Below are 19,620 nucleotides of genomic sequence, written 5' to 3'. Positions count from 1 at the left end.
ATCGTCTACAGTGTGTGGCAGTGGTCCCTGGTGGTCCCCATGTTGGACGAGGTCCTACATGTGTTCGATGAGAGAGATCCGGCGAGGCTGCCGGATTTGAATTCCATTCAGGCTGGTGAAGAGTTTTCCATGTGATGTGTGATGTATCATCTTGCTGGAACATCGTGTCGGATGCTGCCTTCACCAGTAGCCGAACCACAGGACTCACAATTCGTCTGACGTACTGGTCCGCTGTCGGAAATGTGGACTAGGGCTGTCCGCTGATCAAACGTAGTGCCTCCCCAAACCATGATGTCCGGTGTGGACCCAGTGTGAAGCTTGGAGTAAAGAGCTAGCACGTAGCGTTCCCCGGGATACCGCCACACTCACCCGTCATTTCTCCACAGACAGAAGCAGGATTCATCCATAAACAATACCTGATGCCATTCAATGGTCTAGTTGCGATGACGACTACACCACACCAGGCGTGCAGCCCTCTCTCGAGCGGTTAATGACACCACCGTTGCTGGTTGCCGTGCGTGCAGTCCGACCTCATGCAACCTATTGCAAATGATTTGGGTAAACACAGATGTACCCGGTGACATCGACAGGCAGCTTTGAATGTCAAATGCCGTAGCTAACGGGTCCCGACGGGCCGTTCGGCGAATCTGCGGTCTCTGCGCTCTGTCGTGAGCAGCTGCGACCACTCTCTCTTTGGCGTGTTTACAGATGTTCCTGCGTCCATTGTGTGACACGCTAGATGGTACTCACGTTGTGCCCAACTGCGCGGCGTGTGGCATCGACAAACCGAGGTCGCGCAGCTCCAAAATTTGGGTCTCGTTTCCCAACCGTTAACTGGTGGTATTCATCTTGCTGTCGTTTCCTTGGCATTTTCTACGCGTCTTCTGTGATATTTTATTATCTTGACATCTCAAGATAATAAAATATCACAGATGTTAGGAACCTCATGGCAGAATCCTTTTTCAGAGGCTTTTTATAATAATAAAAACAAAAAGAACAAAAAATAAAATAACAGTAATATAATTAAAAATCGTTATTCAGATGCGGATTCAGCAGACATTTGTTAGACAGGTTAGTAACAATATAATTTATAAAAAAAAGAAAATCGATTTCGTAAATAACGTTTAATATTTATTCTTGTTTATTTGTATAGTTTTATTTATTCTAATATTTATAAGTTTGTTTTAATGTTTTATACTTTTTACAATTATTTTGTGTTGAGTTCCAAATTTAATTGATCTGAATAAAATGGATTTTTAAAGCTCTTTCTTCTCTGTGGACACTAAGAAGGCCTTTTTTAACAAGTCCATTATAGACAAAAGATTGATAAGCACTTACCTGTTGAAATATAACTTATTGCTGTTGAAGTGTGATTTTCAGTCGGTGAAATTGTCGACGTTAAAGTAGAATCTGGAGTAGGACCAAGAGTAATATCAAATGATTTGGATTTATCTGAAAAATTAATTAAATTTAATTGTGTATAAATTCTTAAACGACATAATGGTAACTTACAGTTTTCCAATCTTTTATCTAATACGATGGTTGTTATCATCAGTGCAAAAGCCAAACAGAAAAGTATCGATGATACAATAATTAATTTTCGTTCTAAACCTGTCCTTCTTTGCCAAAAGCTTCCCCTGAAATTTTTTAAATAAATACAAAAATTATCAGGAATATCCTTTCTTTCTAAATATGCAAATTCCCATAAGATTAGATTAGATTAATATACAGTAGACTAGTAGAGCGTCGAAAATTGGAGTTAATTGGGGACTGGGGTTGTTCCAATTAGTCATTTGTTCCGATTTCCGACTTTGTACGAAAAAATATATTAACCTGTCCGATGTTCAAATTTTTCTCCGTTGCGTGTCGCTTCGTGTTGAACTTTCGTAGATTTTAAGCCTAACGAAAATTTTTATAATAATAATCGAGGCTATCGTATCGTTAAAAATTATTTCTGCATTTTGTACAAACAAAATAAATATATCGAAGAATATAAAAAACATGAAAATTATACTTTAGAAGTAAATCTAGTATCAAAAACGTTCGATTCAGCACGACACAGTCCGACTGAAAATCGTTCCGATTTCCGGCCATTTCGATTACCGACGTTCCGATTAACGACGCTCTACTGTATTTTAAACATATAAGTTATGCTAGTTTGCAGACAAATGAATATTGCTTATTACTTAAGCAATAATTTTGTATAGTTACGTTATTAAATGAAAATATTAGCATTTGAATTTATTTCCCGTCTATTATAACACTGAAAATTAAGATTATAACATGAATGGCAGGAATTTCTATTAATCTCTAGTCCAATGGTTCCCAGTGGCGTAGCGTAGTGGAGCGGCAGGGGCGGCCCGCCCCGGGCGGCACTTTTAGGGGGCGGCATTTTTTCACAATAAATAATAATAATAATAATATCTTCGGGTGTACTATAGATTACTATCTATGGAATTTCGGGACTTTGAGTATATATCTGAACTGACGGGACCGAGACGAGTTCAACGGTACCCTACTTTTGGACCGGAGACGAAAAATAAAAAAGTTATCATACTTTTTCACGTACCATACTTTTTTAATGCTCTCATGAAGACGGCACCGTAGTTGCTAGTACTGCCATCTTGCGGTAAAGTCTGCAAACCATGACGTCGGACTACGGTCATCTCCAGTAGGGTTAAACACGCGATACGAGAGCGGAGAGAGCGACGCGACTTCCGATCATCGCGCTATCGCCATTTCGGTTAATGTTACTTATGGCAGAGAACACGGCGGCCCGACTGACCTCACGTATGGGTGCCACCACACGCCGCCACGTTGTGCCCAACTGCGCGGCGTGTGGCATCGACAAACCGAGGTCGCGCAGCTCCAAAATTTGGGTCTCGTTTCCCAACCGTTTTTTACTTTCGTTTCCACTTTTTTTACTTTGTTCAAGAACTACTCACGGTAGTTCTTGAACAAAGTTAAAAAAAGGGGGAAACGTCTACTAAAGGCAATTTCAACGGGAAGCGACGGGACTCGCTAGCGAGGCCGACTTAGCGGAGAGCGACGCGACTCCCTATCATCGCGCGATCGCCGAAAAAGTATGATAACTTTTTTATTTTTCGTCTCCGGTCCAAAAGTAGGGTATCGTTGAACTCGTCTCGATCCCCTCAGTTCAGATATATACTCAAAGTCCCGAAATTCCATAGATAGTAATCTATAGTATCCCCATATCTTCAATAATAATAACCCATTTCATTTCATATTTTTGTCGCACCTACGATTCGGACCGATTGAAATGAACACGGAATTTTTCATTACTTATTCTGTGACGAAACTGGGGAATCCCCTTTTTTTAAATGATTGTATAATAATGACATCTTGCTCATTGTAGCGACTGACAACACCGTCTGTACTGACTTGTAGGGATTCCCCGTATATTATTTAAGGGGGCTAAATTTTAAGGGGCCGGCGAAATTTTCCTCCGCCCCGGGCAGCTGACACCCACACTACGCCACTGATGGTTCCCAAACTTATTATGCCCACGGACCTCTTCTCATATCAAAAACCTGAACCAAAGTGAAATAACTACACAACTACATCATAGCAAAATTACAAATTTAACTTTGATGTCTTGAATGGTGACTTAAAAATAAAATTAAATATCAAAATGTTTTATTTATAAGTAATATTTATTGAAATTACTAGCTAAGGCTTGCCCGTTCTTAAGAAAAGGGTATAATATAGTGAAAACAAAAAGAATGTATAATTTATTTCTAATTGGGTTATAAATTACATTACAAAAATATAAAATTAATAAGTTTTTTTTTTATTTTATCTGTTGAATTTTCATTAAAAAAATATTTTTGATGAAAATAAATAAATTATTTAGATATATTCTTAGTCATTAAATAGTTTTAATAGTTAGAATTATAAAATGATTTATATATTAAAAACTATAGATGATTATAAAATAAACTAAACGATAAAATTGTATAAAATGAACTATATATTTTAATTAAAAAGTACTTTGTTCTATATTTAAATTTTATGTAGTTAAAATTAAAAATTAGATTTATAACATAAAAATAACTATTAAGTAGTTAATCGATGTGTAAATTTTAAGTAAAACACGATTAACAGGTTGTTTTCTACTTTTAATATCGTTTTTGATATGATAATTTTTAATTAACAATTTTGGATAAATAACCTGAGATTTGACGATAAAATCAAGAAAAACACACACTCCATTCGTACTGGGGCTCTTAAAGAAGATCAATTGTCAAATTTTAATAAGAAATAATTATAACATATTCTAATATATAAAAATGAAAATTTAGTGTCATTTTATTGAAACATTACAAGAAATATATGGAAGGAAATCAAAAGGAATATAAAGGAATCGATTTTTATAATTCATATGAGCACAATGATTTTTTTAAGATTGCTTTGGATCTTCTATTAAATTGCATTAATGGATGAAATCATTAATGTAATTCATAATAAAATCATACAATACACAAAAATATTTTATTACCTTATCTAAATTTTAACGTTTGTTTTTAGTAATAGAGTATATTAATCAATTAAATTTTTATGTGTTTACTGTTATTGGAATCATTATAAAAAACATTTATATGTTAAAGTAAGTAAATAAATAAGTATATAAATATATTTATTTACTTTAATACATAAACGCTTTTTATAATGTAGGTTATCTAATAACCTTAAGCAAGCAACAAAAATTTAATTAATTAATATATTACTAAAAACAAACATTAAAATTTAGATAAGGTAATAAAATATTTCTGTTTACTGTATGATTTCATTATATCGCTTAATGCAATTTAATAGTAGACCCAAAGCAATCCTTATGAAAATCATCGTGCTCATATCAATTATAAAATCAATCTGTATAATATACAGGATTGTTAAAATTAAGTTTCTCTACTTACAAGTTAGAGAGTTTTACTGCGCGTTTTAAGACTTTAAATGGAACGAAATTTAAAGAGCATGTGTTTCAAACAATGGGCAGCAGTTTAATGGAAAAAATTTAGTACAAAAATTGCCGACAGGGGCGCTGTAGCAATATAAGTCACTTAAACAGCTTTATAAATGTTAAATGTGGCCTCTATTGTTGTCACCAAAGTTTTTCACTCCCAAAACGGTATTTTTTCATCGAAGAATGCAAGAAATCCATTAGAATTGATGAAATATGACGTCTAATGCTGTTCTTCAGCTGTGACATCTTCAGTCTACAGGTTGTGACTTTTTCACGATACACGATGGTTATTTAAAAATAACCAGAAGTTGAGGTATATTGTGAAAGATGTCACTGCTGAAGGACAGCATTAGACATTATGTTCCAGTAGTACTTCTTGCCAAGGCCGGATCATCGCATAGACAAATGAGACAAATGTCTAGGGCCCGGTTTTTTGAAGGGCCTGGTCAAAATGTCTCTTTTGAAAAGATTTGTAAATAAGATAGTTTACTTTTCTGAATTTATAAATAAGGTTTATTCATATTTATACACTTACTTTTTTTAAAACTATCTTGGCTTTTATTTAAATTATTTTTTTCATTATTCAATTTACTTTTCATGGGTAAAATATTCTATTATTTAAATATTAACCAAAAAGATTAAATTAAACAATTAATATTTTAAGGTAATATTGTTATTGTATAACAACTTTTGTTAGACATTTAATAAAATAAATTTCAATTTTTTAAATTTATAAACAAACTGTTCAAACTTTTCTAGAAAAACTAAAATTTATTGTAGTATATTAAATATTTTTTTAAATAAAAATGTAAGATTTGTTTTAGTTTTTCACATTATTTAGTTTTGTTTTATTTATTGTTTTATACTTTCTCTGTGCTCTATTTCTTGTGGGAGAGGGAGAAGAAAATGTCTAGGGCCCCGAAGTGGGTTAATCCGACCCTGCTTCTTGCGTTCTATGATAATCGTTTTGGAATGGAAAACTTTGTTGACAACGATGGAAGCCACAGTTAACATTTGTAATTGTGCTCGGATACTATCGTTAGCGCTATCGGTACTATCGATGTTTTAAAAACATTATTACTACCGATAACCAAATTTTATATTTTAGTTTTCACATGAAAATATTTATTTTTTATCATTGTTTTAAAATTAGTTTAAAAATTTTTTAATATTGTTATCTTTGAGTAAAGTTTTATCTATTTTTTCTAAGTTTAACCGTTAGCCGTGTAATTCTCAGTATTGTCAAAGAAAACAATATTTCTGTTATTTTTAAATTGTAGAATGTCCATCAGAAAAAAAAAAATTAATATTTGGAAATATTTCCAAATTGATACGAAAGGCAAACAACTAGCGAAATGTATTTTATGTAACAAAAAAAAAAAAAGCACTAAACATCAGGAAGTAGTACATCAAATTTAAGGAATCATATAAAACGTTAGATCCTGTTAAATTTAGAAAAATTTAATAGCAATAACGACGACTCGGTTTCAATATCTAAAGCTCGAGATTTCGAAAACTCATCATCAAAGTGGCTACTAAAACGACAAGAAAAAGTAACTCAGTATTTCACCAGAGATTGAGATTCAATTTTCGATATCAATAGCAAAAAGGGCAACTAATATAAATAAAATACAGTGATGCCTCATATAACGTACTTAATCCGTTCCAGGTGCACGTCCCTTAAGTGAAACGTCCGTTATACGAAACGCATTTTCCCATAGAAATACATGTTAAAAACATCTAATTCGTTCCGCAGCATAAAATAACCGTACTGTATCATTAAAAAAATGAACATGGAGTGCGTTCTTTTATTCCTCCGCGTAACTCTACGCGAGCGACATCAGTTTAAAAATTCCTGCGGAACACGTTCCTAAATTCCGGTGGGAGTGCGCCCCGTCGAACGGCAAAAACGGCCGCTTGTAGCAGTAGTTTACGGTGGAAAGCAACATGGCGTCCTCCATGGCTCAAATAGTTTCGTTTCCGGGTCCATTATGTGGTTTTATGAATGAGAATTTAGAAATTGCGAAAGCGCGAGTTAGCGCACGCGGTGATGTAAGTGTCTTTACGAATTTTTTTCGAGGCTATTTTTGAATGCTCTTTCAATAAATAATCCATTTTATGGTTAAATTTTACAATTGGGACCCTTCTTTTGTCTTTTAAAAGCTCATATTTTAGAATTATAGATTCCTCCATCACGATACTATCGATAGTGCGGGCGCCGCCATCTTTCTTTCTTTCACCGTCGTTCCTAAATGCCTACAAACAGCAGCGCACTCCCGTAGTAGCGGAGACGAGAGCGACCACTATAAAGAACGCACCCATGGAGCAGTCACCAATTATGCCGGAAAGTCCGTTGTTCGCAGCCAGTCCGTTGCTCGAGTCACGTAACGGCCAAACAGAAATCCGTTGTTCGCAGAGACCGTTATTCGAGGCGTACAGTACGTTATACGAGGCACCACTGTACTGTATTGGCAATATTCATTGCACGTGATTTACGACCGTATTCTATTGTTCAAGATAAGGGAGTTGTGCAATTTATAAAAGAATTAGAATCAAAATATAAAGTATTCTCATAAAAATACAAAGGCCACATACTTGTACCCAAATTATACAAAGAGTGTAAGAAAAATTGAAAGTTATGGTCGATAAAGTGAAACATGTATCAGTAACAACCGATATGTGGACTATAAATAGCGAGGTTGAGGCCGAAGTTTTAACGCGAGAACGTGTACGTCGGACGTTCGGCGCCGCTTTCCTGTAAGCCTAGAAGTTTGACAATAGCGTTTGGAAAGTCAGTGGAATCGTGCTCGACATTCGAAACGCCATTGTCAAACTTCTAGGCTTACAGGAAACCGGCGCCGAACGTCCGACGTACACGTTTTCGCGTTTAAAACTTCGACCTCAACCTCTCTATTAATAACTATAAATAATCAGTCATATTTAACTGTAACATGCCATTTTGTTTTTAATGATGTATTTACTTCGTGTGTACTTGAAACGCTGATAGTGTCTACTGGTCATACATCTGAGAATATAGCAAATATGTTGGAAAAAGGTTTTTTTTTAAAGGTATCTAGAAGATAAAATCCTATGTATAACTATGGACAATGCAGACAACGTGTTAGGTGCATGCAGTATATTAAAAAACCGGAAATCTATTTTGTTTTGTTCACAGCTTAAACCTCGTTGTTATGATGCTCTAGTAGGAGATGAAGAAGTAATAAGAATAAAGAAAAATGTAAAGAAATTGTAACACACTTTAAAACCGTAATGAAAACTTCTGATAAACTTCAAATATCCAAACCGAACGAGGAAAAATGCATAAGAAAGTAACTCAGGAAGTAGCAACTCGTTGGAACATTTATTTAAATATAATAAGAAGATTATTGGAATTAAAAGGTGATGTAGGACTCGCCCTTATTTCATTATTAAAATCTCGTTTGCCACTGACAGCCGAAGAAATTGCAATTTTAATTGTTTGGAACGTTTTGAACAAGCATCTAACAGCGTCTGGGGCAATACGTACTGTATGTACTGTACGTTACAACAGAGATGGGCAACCCGAGGCCCGCATTAATATTTTTTGCGGCCCGCGTCGCATAAAATATGAATAAATATATCAATTTCGCAGCTTAAAGAAGTATGCAAAAATTCAAACATTATTTTTTATGTGAATAGTTTTTCTCGCAATGAATTTAGTAAAACTTAAAACAAGAAACCGTCTGACAGACTTATATCGAATCTAACTTAAAACTAGTAGTGACTAATATTTAACCAAATATTTTCGATATATTACGTTTATATCAGTTCCAAAAACTAAATCAAGTATACCTATGCTAATTTATAATTATACATGAATAAATAATTGTGATTTACCGGCATTTTCCCCCTCTCTTTTTTTCTTGTATGCGGCCTGCGTCAGTTCAAAAGTTTTGAAATGCGGCTCTTAGAAAAAGGTTGCCCATTCCTGCGTTACAATATTAATCGTTCCAATTCTTCTAGGACAACAATATTTCTCAAAGCTGAAGAAACTAGAAAATTTCTTTGCTATAGAATGCAGTAAAAAGTTATTGTAATCGTTAAAAGGAGTAATCAAGAGATTAAATGGTTACGAAACACGAACTCTATGTGGCATTTCAACAATTTTAGATCTTACATCAAAGAGCCCAGCTTATCGACTTAAGGAGAACTATAGAAATTTTTCAAAAGTAATAACAAATAAACTTGTAAATACAATAAATTCAACTTCAATGGATGCCGAATCATCCGGGCTTGAAAACGAATAAGAAAATAAAGAAATAAGTCTAAATAATGCACTCGATTTTTTTTTTGTTGAGTTTTTAAGTAAGTAGACATTCATCAAATACAAATAATAATTTGTAAAAGTACTGTACTTCATGACTTTCGATTTCGTTTTCGATTTCGTTTTCGTGTTTAGTAATGTTTAATCAACTGATTAAAAATCAGTAGTAGTGGTTTGAGTAGCACTGATCACAAAATTAATTTTCTAATTACAAATTTGAATTAAATTAATTTTATTTTAACTTTAAAGCAAAGTTTCTGTATTAATTATTAAATGTTTTTACAAATTTGAATTAAATTAATTTTTTAATTATAAATATGACACATACTGATCACAAGTTTAAATTAAATTAATTTTATTTTAACAATATTTGGAAGCTTTGATCACAAAATTAATTTTTAAGATTTCTTTTAATATAAAATTAAGTTGCAGTGATAATTTAATTAAATTAAGATTACAAATAATTTTTCAGAATATAAATGTTTTTTTAATAAAATTATTTTCAGATCAAACATTTGTCGAGTAAATTAAGATTACAAATAATTTGTCGAGTAATAGTTTTATCATCAATACTGAAATTAATTTTCTTGATTGATATTCGGGTACACAAAATAAAATAACACTGAAATTATTTAAGTGTTTCCACTTTTTCCTTTTAGTAAAAGGAAAAAGTGGAAACACTTAAATAATTTCAGTGTTATTTTATTTTGTGTACCCGAATATCAATCAAGAAAATTAATTTCAGTATTGATGATAAAACTATTACTCGACAAATTATTTGTAATCTTAATTTACTCGACAAATGTTTGATCTGAAAATAATTTTATTAAAAAAACATTTATATTCTGAAAAATTATTTGTAATCTTAATTTAATTTACTCGACAAATTTTTGAACTGAAATAATACCATTCGACAAATTTTTATTTTAAAAATGATCAGTGCGACTTAATTTTATAATAATAAAATATTATTTAAAATTGTCATATTTTAAATTTACTCAAATATTTGTATAGCAAATATTCTCAACCGCGATATTTTTAAATTTAAGTATAAATAAAAAGTAATTTTTCATTAGAAGTTTCAACATGATGAATTGTAAGCATATATCCAATTGATATAGTTAAAAAGAAATTTAGTTACCAGCCTCCAAAAATTGAAGCATTTTAATTTACTCAATTAATTTTTATAATAAATATCAATCGAGAAAATAATTAATTTAAAACATAATTTCAAAAAATTATTTCATCAGATTTTAAAAATTATTTGTAATGTTAATTTAATTTAATTGACAAATTTTAATTAAATTATCACTGCAACTTAATTTTATATTAAAAGAAATCTTAAAAATTAATTTTGTGATAAAAGCTTCCAAATATTGTTAAAATAAAATTAATTTAATTCAAACTTGTGATCAGTATGTGTCATATTTATAATTAAAAAATTAATTTAATTCAAATTTGTAAAAACATTTAATAATTAATACAGAAACTTTGCTTTAAAGTTAAAATAAAATTAATTTAATTCAAATTTGTAATTAGAAAATTAATTTTGTGATCAGTGCTACTCAAACCACTACTACTAACATCTTAATGCTTGAAATTATTTCAGATGTAGCGAGAGAATTAAAGACACTGAAAATTCCACGTTAATTTATGTGAGTTCATTAAATTAGACCGTTGACTAAAATTTTCAATGGGCGGATGAGGGATCTGTGTACTCGAAATGTATTTCCCTTATTAATTAAAGTTATGTTTGAATAATTTGAGTCTGATTCCTTTTCGTCTTGATGTCATAAGCTGTTTTCATTGTTCCGTAATCTGATAGGCTATTCGTTTATTGTGTAAATTTGATCAATGACCACCCAACTACACCTTAAGTTGCTGAGACAATTTATTTAAACGTAACTAACGTTTTCGTCCTATTCGATAGGTCATTCTCAGGTTAAATGAGAAAATAACGATAGTATCGATACTATCGGTCATCCGATTTAAATCGATTGTTAACCTATTAATGTAAAGTGGACATCAAATAAAGACATAGTAAACAATCGGATTTATTTAATAAACAAACTATACTTCCATTAAAAAAATTTTTTTTTCAAAAATATTAAATAGTTTACATTTCTCGGCTTTAATCGGCTTATTTTTCCAAAGATAATATCTCTGGCTGTCGAGAAGGCTCTCTCGAAGTTGATACAGGAACCACACAAATACTAATATATTTGTGATAATTGAAATAAGGATCTACCGTTGTTGACTCACAATTGAAACAAGATGGAATTTTGAGGCTCGATAGATTGTTCGATAATGCCAAATAGCAATAATTGCGTCCGCTGTTGAATTATTTGTAAAAGTATTTCATGACTTCCGATTTCGTTTTCGTAATCGTACAAATAATTATTTGTAAAAGTACTTCATGACTTTCTATTATGAAGTATTCTTTACACTAAGGTTTATTAGCAGAATATTTTAAATTATTTGTCAATGATACCTATAACATACATTGCCAAGACGATATTATGTTTTAACAAATTTGCGAACTTAATATCGAAAAGTTTAATGTTTATTTAACATACTGATAACATCGCATTATTTAAATAAATACGAAACTAGCCATAATGCTTAATTACACAACGTTAATTAATTGGGAAATACTAAAAAGTTAAGCACACAGCAAAACTTTAAAATTGTATCTTTTTTATTAATAAAAACTGTATTATCTTTGTAATAAAACAGAGAAAAGAAATAGAATAAAAATTCTATTTTAAAATACTAGAATAAGGTTTCTTGTTCGGCAAAAATTTAAATTTTTCTCAAAGCTTGTATTGGATTGATGAATAAAGGACTTTATATGGGAAACCAGGAGTACTTTCTACAAGAAACCGACTCCAATTTAGGAGTTAAACACCTGACGAAAAAATCGGAATATTACATGTTGGCTAGCCCGTTGGTGAGGCATCAATCCACGACCAATTACTAATGTTCTGTGGTTTTATTCGCTCAGCCACCGGCGGGCACACGCGAAGTCTGGAGCAATACTACGGTATATAAATTAAAATATGTTTATTTTTTATTACTGAAAATTTCTTGTGATACATAATTTAAATTTAAAAAAATTATTTCAAATAGAAATTCAATCAAGAATCTCATCGTCGATAGATTTATGAGTTCAGAACTATTATGCTCTTTTTAAACATATTTCTGATGAGAGTTATAAGCAGTTTCAAATCGCTGATCTAGAGATCCAAAACATTCGAACTGAAAAATTATTGGATAAGTAATTGTCTAGTAATATTCACCAAATAAGTAATAGGTTTAACTCCCTTATATATACATATATCTTAAAATTAAAAGCAAGTTTTCAGTATGAAACTAGTATCAATAATTTTCACCGTTCTAACCGTTACGTAAATGATTAAATAATCAAATTTTATAAATAAAATAATACATTAGTATTACTTACTTATCCGAAGGATCGAAGTAATCCCCTCCTTCAATAATTTGCATCGACATCATTATTTCTAAATATTTAAAGCTTAAAAAATAATGTAAAATATAATTTATTCTCTAAAGCGCTTATTACGCCTAAACGTATTACCCAATTAGTGGCATATTTTATACCGTTTTTATCTGTCTTATCGTATGACGTAAAGTAATTTTGAAACGTAAATAGAAAAAAACAAGCATAAAATTATGAATAGTCTCAAATATTAGTTGAATTTTCCAAATTTTACATCTCAGATGCTTTTGTTCGAATAAATCCAAACAAAAACATCTGAGATGTAAAAAAATTGCGCCAAATAAAAAACTTATGAAAACCATTTGCTTGAATGCAACTTTTTTCCATATAAGTATAAAATTAAGCCGTAAGAGTAAAATAAGCTCTGTGGGGAACTCCCGTGAGCTTTTTTCGACTCGAAAATTTCGCCAGCACCTCATTGATAACGAGGAGCTTACGTTTAAAATTTGAGCTTTCTAGAACCAGTAGTTTTTTCTCCACGAGCGTCTGCATTTCCGGGTGTATAAAAGAAGAAAATACAACTTTTTAACGATTTTTTTGCACTTTTCGATTGCTTATATTTTGGAAACCTCTAGAGAAAAATCTGAAATCCACTGCATTCTACTTAAGAAAAAATTTATGTTTTGAGCGAAATATTCGGAATTACTATAGGCGTTTAGGGGGCGGAGAAATTGACCTCCGAAAATAGGCAACTCTGATTCATGTATATATACAGTAGTCGGTCAGTGACTTTTTACTTGGCGAAAAGTCACTGCGTTCACTCTCGATATACTGTATATGTTGTTCTGCTTAAAAAGAGGGAAACAGTAGAAGTAAATTAAAACAGTGTTTTTATTTTGATGGTAATAACTTACTTATTATTTTTCCAAAAAAAAAAAAAAAAAAATAAATTCAATAGCATATTTAACATAAAATTTTGTATTCTTTCTAATTACAAGTAATGCCTTATAGACAAACAAAGTCAACCCATCCCAATCCCAAGATAAAAACAAACTGCAATAACAAATAACAACGAGTAACTAAAATAGATAAATATATAATGAAATAAAATACATAAAGAGAATAAAATTATAAACAGTTTAACTGCTCCAGTTCATATTTACACAAAAAAAATTATATGCATTTAACGTCCCAATCAAACACATACATTTTTAAACAGCCTTTATAGCATTCCCAATGATTACATTTGTCAGTAACACCAATTTCCTAGAATATGCAATTTAAAAAATTGTTTAAATAATGATAATCAGCAAAAAATAACATATGATCTATCAATGATTGGTTATGAATATTTACTAAAGGAATTCTTTTATTATTTATATATGATAGATCATTATATTTTCACTAGATGGAATTCGTAACCTAGTTTCAAGTCGGTAAAGTAGGTAAAAACCGCCAGGGACCCGTGATCGAATCCTGACGGGTCGAAAAATCCCCAAGAATTTTACGGGGGTGGTCCGACCGGATATGTCGGTCCTTGTCTCTCACCACCCGACCATTCCATTGTGGACCTGGCCGAACTCATAATGGACTTGCTAAAAACAGTTTCGACCTAAGGCCTACTTAAAAAAAAGTTTTAAGTAGGCCTAAGTTATTAGATTACAGTATAGTTATGTTTGTTTAGAAACAAGTATATCTTATATAATTCTGATTCGATACGGTTTACATCAGTAATAGCTGTAGAGATATAAATTGGTATACCATAATCAATTATTGATTTGATATTTGCAAAATATAGCGATCTCAATACGGTTTTAGACTAATTAGCAATAACGTCATAACCTGTCATGCCTAACAGCAAGACTTTTCAGCAATTTATTACTATGTTGATTCAAAGATAATTTATTATCAATATCACACCCAAATTATTTATAGATTACACATATTCAATACTTTCATTATCAATCAGAAATGGACATCCGCACTGGAGATCTTAATGAAACACCTCACTTTTCATTTGTTTTAAAAATATTTTCAATTACATTAAGTTTCTTCAACCTACTCACTATTATATTTAGATTTTCTGATAACATAATAGGATCATTACTGATAATCTTTAAGTCATGTGCATATAAAATTATTATGTAATTTATTTTCGTTAAGACATTACGCAACATTAATTGTTACATAATACTGATAATCAATTGTATTGTACTGACTTGTCTGTCCACAGAAACTGAGCAGTTTGTACTAAGTAATTTATTGTATTAAACAATAAATTGCTCAGTACAGACTGCTCAGTTTCTGTGAAAGATTATATTTATAGATTTGATGATTAGTCAGGTGCAAGACCTATGTTAAGGCTGCACAAACACTCGCAATTTTTCCATTAAGGATAAATGGATACAATATTATTAATTAAGAATGGAGAATGACATCATTGATCCAATCTATATTACGACGATTACGATCGAATTTTAATCCGAAAATTTAAACGTTTAGATGACGGTAGCGACCAAGCAGGACCAGGCGGTCTTCTCGGCCAGTAGTCTGCCGATGGCGTTCTGAGCCTGGGAGCCGTGTGTGCTCTCTCTCTCTCTCGTCCATTGGTCCCAACACCTCCTCACAGTGTTGTCAAAACCAACTAAGCGGCGGGCTCTTCGGCAAAATGACCATACGGCTTCTCTCAACCCGATGATCCTTCACTTCTTAAGCTCGGTTAGTTATTCATACGGTCTTCGATTGTGACGTAAAGGCAAGACAGCAATTTTCTGTTACAGGTAAACTACAGGCAAAATGCTTTTGTACATTTTTTATAGGCCAAGGGAGACTCAGTTTAACGCTCTCTGCTGGCATTATGCAATGAACCACCATGCTCTAACTGTAATCATTTCCATATCTGCTTGAGACTTATCTGCATGCCAAGTTTCGCTGCGATATGACAACTTTTAGTACGCTAATTTTTTATGGCAATGAGTGGATTCATCTAACAACAAAAGACAATTCAATTGTTAATAAAAACTTTAAACAGATATTACAATAACTTAAGTGTTTTCCTGTTAAATATACAAAATGTCATTTTCGGAAATAAGAATATTTCAACAGAAACTCGAATGATCGACCAGTTTAATAATGTTTTTAATTACTTTTACCAGACATATTTTCTATTTTAATGAACTTCTATTGTTCAAATAAAAAAATATTAGACTAATCGCACTTATTTTGTTACAGAACTATAATAAATATATGAATACAGTAACAAGTTTTGCACTTTATATTTACGAGAATGTTACCGTACTTATATTGTCTAAAATATGTTAATGCTACCAAAATATTGTTCAATTTCTTACGAAGATTTGTCCTTTTCAAAACAATATCCCTTGAACAACACGTACTGTCATCTAGATTCTAGAGTTTAGAATCTAGATCGTCGAGAGCTTGTACGGGCCCAGAAGTAAAGTGAATCTCTTTAGCCACTTTTTAAAACAAACGAAATATGTAGAAAGTTTCTTTATTAATAAAAACCAGTCTTAAAGATTTTATTTTCTGTTAGTGAAAAGAACATTAATTTTATAAGGGACAACAACTACTGCGGAGTCCTAAGTTTTCTAAGGAAAATCTAATTTTCCTTTCTCGACAGCCCTGACTGTCATCGTCGTGTAAGGTATGATGATGGCGTCCTGGAATCCATTTTTCGAAAGACAATAAATGTAGTCTATTGCTCTGTAATCATCTTTATCAGAAAAATTGGTTCCAAACATTTGCCATCTTCTTATTCTTTTGATTTGATTCTTATGTAAGTGCTTTCTGTTTCTAACGTTCAAAAAAGGAAGAATTTCAACTCCGGGATGATCTAACCATAACGACTACACTTTGCGGTTTGGAAGATGGTTTCCAGAAAGCATTCAACATATGGATGAAGAAAGTGTCTATTGTTGAAGGGTGCATTTTAAGATGCAATCTTCAAAGTTGAAAAAGATTAGGCTACTATTAGACAAGTTACATTATTAAATCGATCCTTGCACAATGAGTTATATATATGCATGCTAGAATAATCAGGAAGGAATTAAGTATCTGTAAATACGCGATTCATTGTTGACGTTAACATATTAAAAACAGAACATTAACTTAAGTAATATAGGATACTGTTTGATACCTGAAGTTACTTCTCATTAGTAATATGGAGGATATCATTCGTCGACACTATTTTGTAAAATAATTTCAAAACAATTAATTTAAAAGAGAAGCAACAAAATCAATAACATTTAATACCGATGATCAAAACAGTTACATTAATCGATTATTTACATAGTTTATGTTAAATAAATTCTATTTAACATAAATTGTATAAATAATAGATACATTTTAGATAAATATATCAACAGAAAAATATATCAAACAATTTTCTAAATAATTTCAAATAAACATAACCTATAAATATAACCGAAATCATTATTACCAATTTGGAAAAAAAAAAAAAATGTTGTATAATTGTATTGTAAGCATCATAATATAAAAGTTTAAAAATAGGAAATATGATCGGGGAAGTTCTTCGAATATCATTAAATGATATATAAAAAGTGAGAAAATTAATCGTAAAATTTGTTCTCTTTTCTGCTAGTGATTAATGTATATTTAGAATAGCGCACGGAACTGTGGGCGATGCCGTATTTAGTCTCTAAGTGATATTCAGAAGCACAGTTGAACTTTGTGGAAGGTACCGCACACACCGAATTAAATAAAGATGCCGATCGATGTAGTTTCCTTCTTAAAAGATTTCATCGCTGGAGGTATTGCTGCAGCTATATCTAAAACTGCAGTAGCTCCTATTGAAAGAGTAAAATTATTACTTCAGGTTCAACATGCTTCTCGGCAAATTTCACCGGATAAACAGTATAAAGGTAAGCAATGTTTTGATTTTTTAAAAATATTTAAGGAAAAAAAATGATATCATATCTTAGATATTTCAAAATATATAAGTGTATATAGCGTTGATTTTTAAATTAATTAAGTAATTTTAAGATTTGCTCATTTATTTTGTAAGTGAAAAAGAACTTATTAAAACTTGTATAAATAAAACCTGTTTTTTTCCTCAATGCATCATTTATGTACTGATAAATTTATATCAGAGATAGATGAGAGCTCTCTTTTGAATAATAAAATTACTAAATGTAGATTTAAAAGTTATTCATATGCTACAAAAAATTAATTAATATTTATCATGTATTTTTAAAACTTATTATTACGTGCCAAACACGACTTAGGTTAATATAAATAAGATATTTCTACGAATTGTCTAATTTGATGTTTCATCAACAAATAGTTCAGTATATACATTAAATAAACCATTGAAACAATTTATAGAACTTGTGAACTTAAGATTTTCTTTGAAAAACAAGAATCAACGACAATGAATTCTGCTGAAAAATCTGAAATTATGGAGAGGTTCAACTGTTTTTACCGATCTCTTATAAACAGCTTTTATTTTACCAAGCTCTTAAAAATAAGTTCGGCAATATTTAAGTTTATTTACAGCTTGGTAAATATAACAGAGCGTTCTTCTTTTCAGGTCTGATCGATTGTTTTGTCCGAATTCCCAAAGAGCAAGGTTTTCTGAGTTATTGGAGAGGAAATTTAGCCAATGTTATCAGATATTTTCCAACTCAGGCTCTCAATTTTGCTTTCAAAGATAAGTACAAACAGATATTTTTGGGAGGTGTAGACAAGAGAACCCAGTTCTGGCGTTATTTCTTAGGAAATTTACTCTCCGGCGGAGCAGCCGGTGCTACATCTCTCTGTTTCGTATATCCCCTTGACTTTGCAAGAACCCGACTTGCCGCAGACATCGGAAAAGCAGGTGCAGAGCGTGAATTCTCTGGTTTGGGTAACTGTCTAGTAAAAATCTTCAAGCACGATGGCCTTGTTGGTCTGTACAGAGGATTCAATGTTTCCGTTCAGGGTATTATTATTTATCGAGCAGCTTATTTTGGCTTCTTCGATACCGCTAAAGGTATGCTTCCGGATCCAAAGAAGACCCCTATTGTTATTTCTTGGATGATTGCTCAGAGTGTAACAACTGTTGCCGGAATTATTTCCTATCCATTTGATACAGTACGTAGACGTATGATGATGCAAAGTGGAAGAGCCAAGGAGGATAGAATGTACAAAAACACAATCGACTGCTGGAAAAAGATATATAAGAGTGAAGGTGGAACAGCTTTCTTTAAGGGTGCCTTTTCTAATGTTCTTAGAGGCACGGGTGGTGCTTTTGTATTAGTATTATACGACGAAATTAAAGCCTTTATCTTCTGATGAACTCTCAGCCTAGTTTAGCGCAGAACAATTTAGATATAAATATATATATATACTAAAACAGATTAATGTGACGAAATAATCGGGATGATTAGAGCTTTAGGGGTGTGGAGTGGGAATCCACAGAGTTTGCTGTCCATTTGATAGAATCATCAATTATTAGATGGATGTTATTTAAAAATCTAGTCATGTCAATATATATGACTGGACCAAAATAAATAATTTAAATTTTCTGCTTTGTGATTAATAATTATTTCTAACGAAATTTTAAAAGATTACGAATTGTTATGTACACACACACAAACACACAAAAGAAACTAGTGAATTAACTGAGCCATCTTCAATACTAAGGTATATTATTTAATTAGTTACTGTTACGATAATCCAACTTGAGATATAATATTAACTAACAAAATTTCAACAAATTGCTTTCAGTTTTTAGTCTTTACATGTTTGAACACTGGAGATTAATTTAAACACTCAATAAAGCATTTGTAATCCGTAATATTTTTTAATAAAAATTAATTTACATTTTCGATAATCTTAATAGCATAATTCAAA

The 19,620-nt window shown here is 31.5% G+C and overlaps 1 protein-coding gene across 1 annotated transcript; it reads left to right on the top strand.

Annotated features, from left to right (window-relative positions):
* The first annotated feature begins 17,435 nt into the window (after nt 1-17,435).
* LOC136978005 (ADP/ATP translocase 3-like) lies at nt 17,436-19,292 on the top strand. Its single transcript, XM_067273638.1, has 2 exons — nt 17,436-17,648; nt 18,317-19,292. The coding sequence occupies exons 1-2, from the start codon at nt 17,492-17,494 to the stop codon at nt 19,057-19,059; spliced, it is 900 nt and encodes a 299-aa protein (XP_067129739.1). The 5' UTR covers nt 17,436-17,491; the 3' UTR covers nt 19,060-19,292.
* The last annotated feature ends 328 nt before the right edge of the window (nt 19,293-19,620 follow it).

The sequence above is a fragment of the Centruroides vittatus genome, unplaced genomic scaffold (assembly GCF_030686945.1).
Source record: "Centruroides vittatus isolate TY-2023 unplaced genomic scaffold, ASM3068694v2 contig_484, whole genome shotgun sequence".
NCBI classification, from domain to species: Eukaryota; Metazoa; Arthropoda; class Arachnida; order Scorpiones; family Buthidae; genus Centruroides; species Centruroides vittatus.
The sequence above is the reverse complement of the archived record's forward strand: the minus strand, read 5'-3'. Positions and strand labels throughout refer to the sequence as shown.

Excerpts from the sequence above, each read along its gene's own strand:
- LOC136978005 (XM_067273638.1), top strand. The coding sequence starts at position 17,492 with ATGCCGATCGATGTAGTTTCCTTCTTAAAAGATTTCATCGCTGGAGGT. Across the intron at positions 17,649-18,316 it reads ACCGGATAAACAGTATAAAG|GTCTGATCGATTGTTTTGTC; the intron begins GTAAGCAATGTT and ends TCTTCTTTTCAG.